Raw genomic sequence first — 12,304 nt, 5'->3', positions numbered from 1 at the left:
TTGAACCTACGGGCCAGTGATGGCTAAATTAATTGTAAAAACCGGCAACCCTGTTACTTTTTACACTCTTAAAAATAAAGGTCCCAAAAGGGAACCTTTATTTTTATTGCAGTGAAGCCATTAGAAGAAGCTTTTTATGTTCCCCAAAGAACCTTTAAGTGAACAGTTCTTAAACATTTATTAACCATTTCCCCCCCTATAGTGAAGAATATTTTATAATCTAAAGAACCTTTATAAAGAACCTTGTGCATTGAAAAGGTTCCATGGATGGGAAGGTTCTTCATCATGGAACCATTTATTTTTAGGAGTGCAAATATAGCCTACAATTGATCGACAGTTATAGGCTATTTGTGTCAAAAAGAACGTTTACAATCTAAAATAAATGGACTCATTTTCATAATGTAAAACGCACACATTTGTTGGAACGATAGCCGCGGTGCTTTGTGCATCAGAAGAGGGTCTCGTGTAGTGTTTCCATGAAGATGTTCGCAGACCGTCTCACGATTTCTTCCGTCGCGCGCGTGTCATGCTCTCCTCGTGTCTACGCATCTGTCGGTGAGATGACCGTCTCTTCTCTCACAGAGCTTTCTCTTCTAAAACAGTGAGGACTGGCTCAATGACGGTGGGAGGTTCGAGCTCACAGAGATGCTGAGGGGATTTGCCAACTCTCTTCAGAAGCTCTCGCTGCACGCCTGCTGATTCTGAAGGAGAAGACTTGTTTATAGAGGCAGGCGCGCGACAGAAGGTGTGCGTGTTCCCGCGGGCTCGTCCCGGTAAAGATGCGCTGGAGTGAAGTGACGTTCAACTGGCAACAGCGTTAACTTTAACACCAAGTGACGTCCGTTGGGGGAAAAGGCGGGAACCTGATCATTCAGTGCTTGCATTTGTTGAGGTATCGATAAAGATGAATTAACAGAGCAATGTTATGGGAGCGAATTTAGGGTTCGTCTTAGAGTCTGTGCACGTGGTGGGCTCACTGGATTGACTCCGGATCAAGCTGTGACTGACAGCTAACTTCAAATTAAACCAAACCGCTGGAAGGGACTTAACTGCGATTGAAACCTGTGGTTCAGGTATTATCCGATGCTATCAGAGTCTCGAGGATGCTGACAGACCACGAGTGGGGTGATGTGAAGTTTCGCGTTGGTTTTGGAGAGTTGTAAACGGAACTTGAATGTTCAGGATGTCTCAGGAACTCTGCAATGGATTTTGCTATACAATCTGCATAGGGGTTGATAATCCTCACGTTCATAGAAGGAGCTCTTTCTTGATGCTGGAGATACGCAAATCTGAAGGCTGAGTTCATGATGTATCGAGACTTGCAGATGGAATGTGATATAAAGAAGACTCAGTGTATTTTCTGAAGTTGCACAGTGATCGCCACGACAAATGTGAAGATATATCAAGCATGTAAAGATATAAACGGACAACGAACAACACGTTGATTTATCAGGGTAATGGATTCGGACAGCGTGTGTTTTTCTGTCAATTTCACTTGTAATCGCAATATTATAAAGACTGACGTAGCCTACAGAATCGTTACAATCTTTGCTTTATGAGCACAGAAATGGCTGGCAAATACTCTTGCACAACTCATAATAATGACATGATTGGTTTATTAAATAAAGCTGAGGATCATTGAAGGTGATTGACGCTTCAACAGGTGACTGAGGTAAATCTTATTTGACGCAGTTTCAATTTGTTTAGCATAGGCTATGTTTAAGTTAAAAAGTACTTTGATATATAAATCAATTTATAATCAGCTAATTTTATTTTACTGTAGTTTTTATGTTTTTAAATATTGCCTTAGTTTGTGGAATTTTCAAGTGAAGTGAAGTGTTTGTGAGTAAAAAGGTTTTGGTACTGGAATAGCCTCAATGAATAAATGGAGATTTTTTTTTCTTTATATGATATTTTTAACATAATCTTTTTTATGTAGTCAGTTTATTTCATTTTACCATGTTTTTGCAGGGCACTGGGGATAAAATTCGGTCCTGGACAAACCCGGCCCACTAGGTCCCCCATGAACGTTTTTGCTGGGGATAGGGTCTTAAATTGGAGTAAATATATGAATAAATAAAGTAGGACTGGAACAAATGATGATAGAGATGATTTAATTCACTGCAGTGCAAATACATTAACAAATCATTTCTGTCACATAGAAATGCACTTGCCTGTAAAGCCTTGATTTTGAGCTAGGATGCAGTGAGGTAAATGTACTGCTATTAAATTCTGTCATCATTTACTCAACCTCATTGTGTTTCAAACCTGTATGACTTTCGCTCTTTTGTAAAACACAAAAGAAGATATTTTGAACCATTTTGGTCAGGCAACCCTATGTATGGAAGAAGAAAAAAGATACTAAAATTATTTTCTTTTATGTTCCACAGAAAGAAAGTCATTCAGGTTTGGAATGACACAGGGTGAGTCAATTATGACATTGTGGGGGGAACTACCCCTTTAAAACAACATTTGTAACACCTAATTAACACCTAATAACAGTTAACACCTAATTTATTTAAGGCACGATATCTATCTTTCATCAGGCTCTCATTGAATGGGCATTTTTCTTCAATTAAAATCCCATTGCACCATTCATAAAACATATTTGAAGAGAAAAAGCTTTGACCTTAATTCATGGTTTGCTTTGTTAAATCATAATTTAATTGCCTTAATTAATTGTACAGTTCTTGCAGAGTTTTACTTTAGTTCTATTTAACTGTATGATCATGGTTGTCACAGGTAAATCCATGCTTCTCATTACCAAGGGTATATGGTTTCATAAATAAATAATAAACTATATAACTTGTAATAAAAAATATTGTATACGATTTTAATAAATACATTTCTGCCCTAAAAAACTAATTTCTTCAGTGTTAGTAGCTGCAGGGTAAATTACTATAATAATTTTACCACAATATGAACCTCTCAAGATGTACTTTGAAAATGTAGACCTCACTGTCAGTCACTGAATAATTTGATCCTGGTAACCATAATGATAATTACGTCTTTAAAAAAATATATTTATTTAAAATGGACAATAGAGTCTAAAAACCTAGTATCCAGTAGTTTACAATAAAGTATCTTTCAGAATCAAGTAGGTTAAACCTTGTGCAAATATTTCTAAACAACATTTCTTTGTGTTCAGCATTTTACAATCCTCAAACTTAATGCTTTTTTTTTTTTTTGCTTTTAATCCCTGATTCTGAGTTTGGACTCACCTTATATTTTTACTAATAAAGCTTGTATTCAGGTGTATAGATTCTGGATTTTCATTCTGGTGTGTAAAGCTAACACGACCGCCTCTGTATCTCTGTGCTTACAGTGGTCCGTGCAATATCAGAATGCTCATACTGGTATGAGAGCTGGTCCCGTGGGTTTACAGTCGACCCTCTGTGCTTCCTTGTTTTCCTGCCCTGCTTCTCGCTGTCCACATGCAGGCGAAGAAGCGATACCTGCTGGTGTCTGTGGGGGCCTGTAGCCTGCTACTAGCCTACCTGTGTGGCCTACAGATCGGTGAGTTCCAGAACCAGAACCACGCAGAGCTTTATGGAGTCTCACAGATCCCCGGTGTCCCGCCTCGTCCGCCTCGCTGGCCAGAATGGGTTGATCCTCCACTGCAGACGTACCTGGGAGAGGCAGAGCAGGAAGAGGACGGGCCACTGCTTCTTCATCAACACACGTCTCCTCGCGAGAGGCGAGAAATCCAGAAGAACATCTACAAGAGCCGACGATGTCGCATGGACACCTGTTTCGATTTCCAGCGTTGCGAACGGGGCTTTAAAATCTATGTGTACCCCCCTCAGAAAGGTGAAGCCCCCTCTGAAAGCTACCAGAAGATTCTGGCAGCCATCGAGGAATCGCGCTTCTACACGACGGACCCTAACCAGGCCTGTCTTTTTGTACTGAGTATAGACACTCTAGACAGGGACCAGCTGTCCGCTCAGTATGTACATAATGTCCGAGCCCGAATTCAAAGCCTCCCCTTGTGGTACGAAGGGAGGAACCATCTGATTTTTAACTTGTACTCTGGAACATGGCCTGATTATACGGAGGAACTAGGCTTCGATATCGGCCAAGCCATGTTGGCCAAGGCCAGCACCGACATGGACAACTTTAGACCACACTTTGATGTGTCCATCCCTCTGTTTTCAAAAGACCATCCTCAGAAAGGAGGGGAAAAGGGTTATCTGAATCTTAACAATGTCCCTCCTTTACGGAAATACTTGCTGGTCTTCAAAGGGAAGAGGTATCTAACTGGCATTGGTTCTGAAACCAGAAATGCTCTGTATCATATACATAATGGGGATGATATCATTTTATTGACTACATGCAAACACGGGAAAGACTGGGAGAAACATAAGGATGCAAGGTGCGACAGGGACAATGAAGAATACACAAAGTAAGTCCAACATTTTCCTGTTTTTATCACGCTGGTGTAAGGATTGGAGCTTGTCTTTAAAGGAATAGTTCACCCAAACAATCTATCACAATGTTTTCCAAACCTGTAGGACTTTGTTTCTTCCTTTTTTTTCCCGTCCATACAATGAAAGTCAGCAGTTGAAACATTCTTATGAAAAACGTCTTCTTCTTTCACACATTCCAGGTTTGCAATGACTTGCAACGATGGTAGAATTTTCCTATTTTGTGAACTATTCCTTTTCTTCCTTTCCTTACAATCTCAGTCAAGCCAATGAGGTGCAGATTGTTGTTTGCTCGATTCATATGCATTTTTTTTCTTTAAGTTTTGGCTTTACTTTTATGTTTGGTCATTTAAAGGTTAACCTGAGTAAACGGCATTGAGGGTAGAAAGCAAAATGGCAATGTTTAATGTCAGTGTGATTTAGACTGTTGCTTGTTTTGTACTCTAGACGGTAGTGTTCATGTAGTTATCATGGGAATACCGCTATAAATGGAAGTGGTGTTGCATTTGTCTAGCTCAGGAAAAAAGTGCCGTAGAAAAGGACTCTAGAGGACTCTTAGCCTGAAACAAAGCCAGTCTTCATCTCTTTGTGACAAATAAATGAGAGTGGTTTGTGTAAATGCACCGTTTTGGTGAGATTTATTTATTTAGTGTTTAATTCTCTTCAGTACAATGGTAAAAAAGTGATTGCCTTATATTATAAAGATGTGTGTGCAATGCAAGTAGTTTATTTATTTAGCTAAGATGCATATACATTTAGACACTAACGCCATGTGCAACAACTAGTGGCAGTAATATAAAGCATTTTCTGTGAATCCAGTTTTATTTGTCACAGATACAATTTGTGTTTATGTGTTGGTCTGAACAATTTAACAGAATTTTATTTTATTTTACTGTGTACTAAGACACATATATACCCATTGTCTCTCACTGATGTTTATGATCAGCCTTTCAAAGCAGGCTGGAACTAGGGCTGAACGATACATCGAATTTTCATCGTCATCGCGATATGAACTCCCGCGATGAACACATCGCAACAGACAGCCTGACACGATGAATAATGCCTGGTTCAGATTAGCACTAACTTACACGTTTTTGACTCCTAAAATCTTGTCGTGGACAAGAAACATGTCAGACTACACGTTGCTTTCCAACCAGTCATCGCGTGCCGTCACACACACACATTCACTCGCAAACATTCACTCGCACGCACAGACACACACACTGTCCCTCGCTCGCTCACTCACTCGCTCGCTCACGCACGCACACACACGCTCACACGCTCACTGGCGCACACACACACTCACTGTTGCACTCACTCACGTCTCGCCTCGCTCACATATTCAACCCGTCGTGGAGGACCGTTAAAGAATTAAACATGCCTTTCTGTCATAAAGCATCGCAGCCGCAACGTAGGTTGTCGCCCACTATGACACACTGTACGAGATGTTATGATCGAATCTTGCGTCCCGACGCCCGTTGTCGTTATTACGAATCTCCACGATACCCATACGTCAAACGGATCGTGCCAAAATTGCGCTAAAATCGTGTATTCTGAACCAGGCAGGTAATAAACGTTTGACCTATCACGCAAAGAACCTATTAAAGCACTAAGACAGGGGAACAGTATAGTTAACAATCACATTTATCGCAAGTCATATCGTCATCGCAATATTAAACAATGTTATCGCACATCGCAGCTTTTCCTCATATCGTGCAGCCCTAGCTGGAACTACATTTTACATTTATATTAAGCCCTTCTCTCCAAAACGGCATCAGTATTATATTCAGCTTTGTTTTAGTTGTCCCTGATTCTAATGTAATGTTGTTATTACACATTTATTACCATTTAGTTACAGTTTAATTACACAGGCAGTTGTATTCCATTTTCTGAACACTACAAGAAAAGCAGACTCACAAATACTGTGTGTGCATTGTTTCAATTGTGTTAGAAGCAAAAAGCACGAGCGTAATTTTAAATTGTTAAAATTGTAAATGGATACAAACAAGTAAATAAAAACAAGTGTCCAATATCATTAAATGATAACAACAGTCTATACACTATACAAAATTGGAAACTAAAAGATGCAACAACAAAATACACATTTTATTTCAAATTAACCATCATTTTCGCATTATGTATTTATGATTCAGGTAAATGATACAAAGCAGGAGTTATGATTTACCCAATCAGCACAACAAAAAGGACAGATGAAATCAAAGCATGTTTGGACCTTACACCAATTCGATTTACTCACTGGTTTTGAAATGAAATGCTCAACGAGCAAATGTTGTTCAGGTGTCTGCATATTTTCGACCATTTAGTGTATTAAAGAGTACTGCATTATATAATGTAGAGTATCAAAGAGTTGGCAAGATTCGACTTTTAAGTAATTGGTGGATCATCAGACTGAAGAAAGTAGGGTTAGAAGGTCTTGACTAGCAGACTCTTTATACTTCAAATGAATTGAGAGGATTTCAGAGAGGCAGAACAGTCAATAACTGGCCCTCGATTGAATTAAGCAGGAGCTTAGAGTTACAGAAAATAACACACACACACACACACACACACACACACACACACACACACACACACACACACACACACACACACACACACACACACACACACACATATTTTGTATGATTTATAAGCTGTTTTCCTCTTGTTGACCAAAAATGTCCCCACAAGGGCAAGGCTTTTAGATATTGCAACCTTTGTGTGTGCTTTGCTATCAGTGCTATCTATTGTAGCCATGTGTGGGGCAGGTAACTATATAATGCATGGATTTGTCATACTTTTATGGTGAACACTATCAGGTGAGCCATGAGATGGGTCATTAGTGGTGTATTCTGCCTCTTAAAAAAATTGCCTAGCTCTGTAATTTAACAAGCCGAGGAAGCAATATAAATTATACTTTACACAATACTCAAATGAAAATTGCATCACGTACATAAACAACGATGGTATTTTATACAAGGACTCTATCCTTATGCTCTTCAAGGCCAGTTTCACACATACTGTGTTGTGTGTTGGATGTGAGCTTTCACACTGATAGTGTTTATGGTCCATCACAGAGATCTTTGGAGACTTTGTCTCAGGGGTTGAGTTTTATTAAAACTATCAGATTTCAGAGTTTTCTTTTTGTTAGGCTATATGATGGCTGCATTAAAACTGTCTTATAAAAATCAAGGTATAATACAAAAAAGTTTCCTTCTTTTTAAATGCCAATGCCTTATATTATATTGTTTCAGGCTTAAAATATGACAAAGGATTTGTTTAAACAAGGAAACAAAAGAGTCAGTGAAGAGCTTGAGATGAAATATGAGACGTGATGTGAGAATAATAGCCTAATACTCAAGTGTGAAAATATTATTCAATTGTGTATACATTGCCGAATACACTCAAATGAGATTGACTCAGAAAAGACGTCAATAAATGCACGCGTGTCGCCTGTACATCTTCTTTGTTGCGCAAATTATGATCACTAATACAAAATAAAACATTCTATTCACAAAAATGTCTCTATTTGTACAAATTGCTGAACATTCGTTGAATTCTGAATTTTGCACACATAAGTTGAAAGAAATTTGTTTGTGGATAACCTAAAACATATCTGCTACATTTATCAAGTTCACGGATAATTGTGCGAGCATTTATTAATCATTATACTAAAATCATAATAAAGTATACTACAAAAATTCAGATGAGTCCAGAATATGAACGCAACACGTTTAATTTCACGTTAAGCATTTTCCTCCCATAGAAAACCATTATAAGAATGATTAATTATAATGTCCCCTTATTATGTTTGAAATAAGGAGATATTATGTCGAAAAAACGTCTTATGTTGAAATAACGAGATATTATGTTGAAATAACGAGATATTATGTTGAAATAACGACTTATTAAGTCGAAATAACAAGATACGTTTTCTTTTTCTTTCTTTTTTCACCTTGCGGTTCAGGGCTTCCGTAAGAATGCATTAAATGCTGCCCATAAAATTAAATGTTAAAATTTGAATTTCTACCGACTACCATCAACATTTCCATTATACGGCAATGCTGTTATTTGATGGACCATGCTATATGATACTGTCATATACTGTATACAGTTGTGATCATAAGCATAAATACAAATTTTTGTTTTAAATATTATTTTGTCTAGTGTACTAGCCTATATGTAAACAGCCATTATTTGAAATAGCTTATTTATGAAAGTACTAAATGAAAAAAGAAACATGCCATGTTTATTATCCCTCATATTTTGTTGAAATTGTTAACATTTGGCAAGGTGTAGTGTATGTAAACTTATGACTACACATGTATATTTACTGTTAGAAATGGAGAGTGGACAAATTGAACTAGAGAAAGTGTGAAAGTGTGTTTGTTTTTAATAGACAATTTTTTTTTCTGTTGAGCGTTACGCGTGGACTAAGTGCCTCTACTCTCAGATCCACTCCTGACAACTTTACGGGCAGTGTGAACGCTGTAACCTGTTAATATGTGCTGCAAATCCGCGTCGCAGATAAGTGTGAAACAGGTCAACACCACATAACTCAAAGAGCCAACAAGCACAACACCACTGCAAAAAATTCACATGATTTATTAATGCCGCACTGCATGCAGGGAACCAGAGTTCTGCTGTGCAAATGTGCAAATCCTATAGTCTAAGGAGAGATGATATTTGAGAGAAGCTAGTGAGATTTCTGGTCTCGCCACTGGACTCTTGATGGAAAGTTCACATTGACAAGTTTTCATTATCAAGTAAGCCAGAGTCAAAGAGAGCCACGTTTCATAAGATGTCGAGTCTGCGTTTGTGCCTACAGTGGAAGATGGAAGACAAGAAGGAGGAATAAGGTGGAGAAACAAGGGAGAACGAGCCCCCACTGATAAGATGTATTGATAGACTCTAAATTAGAGCAGCTCACAACTGGGTGCTTCCTAGAAATCCATCACACTCGAGAAAGAGAGAGACAGCATAAAGAGAGAAAGAAAGACAGAGCGAGAAGCCTGCTGTTTTTTAATTAGGGTGTGTGATTAACGTGATGTGTTGTTTTTTAGCCTCAGAATCACACAAAAGGGAAGTGATTACAAATCCCAGTTATACCTCCAAAATTAATCACCCTCTTCAATAAACACAGCTGCTCAAACTTTGAGAACTCGCTGTTGTGCAGTATTAAATCCTAAACTTTTATGACAACCAAACTTGACAAATCCATCCGTCGTCAGGCATAAAGGGAGGGCACATTTTTATAAATTGCATGAAAATGACCCAATTTGTTGTAGTGTTGTCATTCCCCATTTGAGCTGGGCAACTTGTGGGCAACTATTTATGTAACTAATTTTATTCATTGTTTGTTTTGTTTTGTTTGTTTTGTTCAAATCGTAATTTTTGTCTTCCTTTTTTAAAATTTGTCAGTATGTCTTCATGACATATAGGGTATTCATTCTAGGTATTTTTATTTACGGCAAAATTGCATCTTATTTTAGTCAACAAAAACATTTGAACTGATGTGTTTAACTTCTGTATAACTTCTTCAGTTATAACTTCCATTAATGTCTAGTTATTGTAATAGAGCTCACGTTTTTTTTTTCCAGACGTACTGTTACAAAAGTTAAAGTGAATTTTCTGTATTTTGTATAAACTGTAGCTCAAAACTAAACAAAAAAGATGTGAAAGTGCTACATTAAACCAAATATTCAAATATTTTATAAATAAAATTTAAACGTATCAAAATTTAACCAAAAAATCAAGAAAACTATCTAACTAATGTTGTGAAATAACATTATAACAAGTACACTACTGGAACAATGTATCATGACAAAGAAGTATTTTATCATTTGGTTGCAAATTTTAACAATCTTGCTCGTAAGTATTTTTATTTTATTTTGTATGATGTGCTCAAACCAGGTAAGGTTTACCTTGCCTTAGGACTTTCATGTTGATGTTTTACTACAAATTGTACATTTTCGCATAAGATTGCAATAATTCATACGAAATTACCAACTTCCACAATACTTAAAATTGTAATACAATGTTTTTAAATTCTTTATTCATTGTTCGAGTTTTAGTGTGTCAAGTGCATTTACTTAAATGACTTGAAGTCTGGTAACTTAAAATGTACTTGTGCATTTACATAAATTTGTGCACAAGCGAGTTGCTGCATTAATGTTGTGTATCTGTCTAATTAATTAATCTCATACTTATAAGATGCATTTGGATGAGTTAATTAACTCAGTTAATTAACAGTTATTCACTGTTTAGCTTCAGCTCGAGTAGCTCAAGCGGGTAAATCTCTGATATTAGTGACTATGATAGGATTATTTTTAGAGTTTTCTCCTTCAGAACATTGTTAGTGCTTTGTTAATGTCTTGTGGTGTTATTTTTTAGGAAACCATCTAAGGTTATGGCTATAACTATGGTTTCCTGAAAAGGGGAACAAAACACTGCGTCATCAGTTGACACTATGGGAACGCTCCTCATGAGCCAGTGTGCTACACGTGTGCTACACGCCAATTTTGATTGGCTTGCATGGTTAGGCTAGGCTAGTTGGTCAAGGGTGCATGAAGAAGACATCATCAGCTTCAATTGTCTGAAGGGCAGATGTACAGGCATGACAGAAGTATGGCAACACGATGCAGTTTTTTGTTGTCCTTCACAGGGAACCATGGTGACGTTCCCTTTTATAGTGGAACTTAACACTGCGTTGTCAGTTAAAGCTATGGGAACGACAATACCCACTGCGCCATACAGACAAAATGCCTGCACACTGTGCTGTGAATTTCCCAGTGAGCTAAGCCATAACCAGAACATTACCACACCACGCCTACTAGATAGGGAGGCTGTAATTCCTGTGTCAAGTCACCTTCATTTATATAGCGCTTTTAACAATATAGATTGTTTCAAAGCAGCTTTACAGTGATAATAGGAAATTAAAATAACAGAGATTTTTTCGGCTTTACAGCAGCTCTAGAATAAAGTTATTGTCCAGCTAAAGTTAGATTTGATTGATTCACTTCCATTGCAACGGTCATTAGTTGTTAACTTAGGGGCCGCTAACACGACACCGTTCTAACAGAAAACCCTTAATGCGATCCGGCCGCTCATTTGCACAAAACAGTGTATGGTGTCTCGAGAACGCAAACCATGAAATAAGTTCCAAGGTACGAGCCTTGAAAAATGTATAATACAGAATTTTGTATTGTTTCCGTATAGCCATGTGAACCGGAATTATCCCGACAACGTTTCATTTAATCTGTACAGAGTTAAAGGGAAGGGAAGGAGGAGGCCTTCACAGGGGAGAGACTAGTTGACACTACAGGACTGCGTTGTCGTCGTGTCCAGGCGCAGGGCTTATGTCTGCCCATACCCCCAAAAAGAGAGGAAGTAGACCGCAGCCTGCTCTCCCAACCATCTGAAGTCATAGCCATCAGGAGAACGCTATGCTCCCTCAACCGTCTCTCTATCTAAGTAAAGACCCGCAAAGTGCTTTCGGGAAATCTGGTGAGAGAGTACTGACAATCGAGTGCCTAAGCAGCTTCCACATCCTTCTGCTCTCTATAACCATCCTTCAATGGATGGGGTGTCGACCCACCAACAGCCAACCTCCATCATCCATTGAGACCATCAGAGAAAGAGGGGTACGCATGGCCCATTCCTTTCTCTAACTGCTCTATTACTGATAGACTTGCCACCTTTACCCATTCCATCAAGGAGACATTACCTTTACTTCTGCCAAGCTTTGACAGAGAAGCTAGAGAGTGGTTCGCAATTGTGACAATATCCACCTTTATGCTCTGGCCTCCCTATGCAAACTACCAGGAAGACGTGTTAACATAGTTTTACCACTATGCCCATAGTATCACCTCCAGAACTAA

At 38.3% G+C, this 12,304-nt stretch overlaps 1 protein-coding gene across 1 annotated transcript in view; it reads left to right on the top strand.

Moving 5' to 3' along the window:
• Positions 1–3,434: 3,434 nt before the first annotated feature.
• The window catches only part of LOC307012449 (exostosin-1), a gene marked incomplete at its 5' end in the record, with an annotated part of 349,853 nt that continues 340,983 nt past the window's right edge, over positions 3,435–12,304 (top strand). Inside the window, one exon of the mRNA XM_079639118.1 lies at positions 3,435–4,402. Within this exon, the coding sequence (XP_079495244.1) occupies positions 3,435–4,402 (968 nt within the window). The remainder of the gene's footprint in view (positions 4,403–12,304) is intronic.

The sequence above is a fragment of the Phoxinus phoxinus genome (genome assembly GCF_949152265.1).
Source record: "Phoxinus phoxinus genome assembly, chromosome: 16".
NCBI classification, from domain to species: Eukaryota; Metazoa; Chordata; class Actinopteri; order Cypriniformes; family Leuciscidae; genus Phoxinus; species Phoxinus phoxinus.
This window is presented reverse-complemented; position numbering and strand designations above follow the sequence as displayed.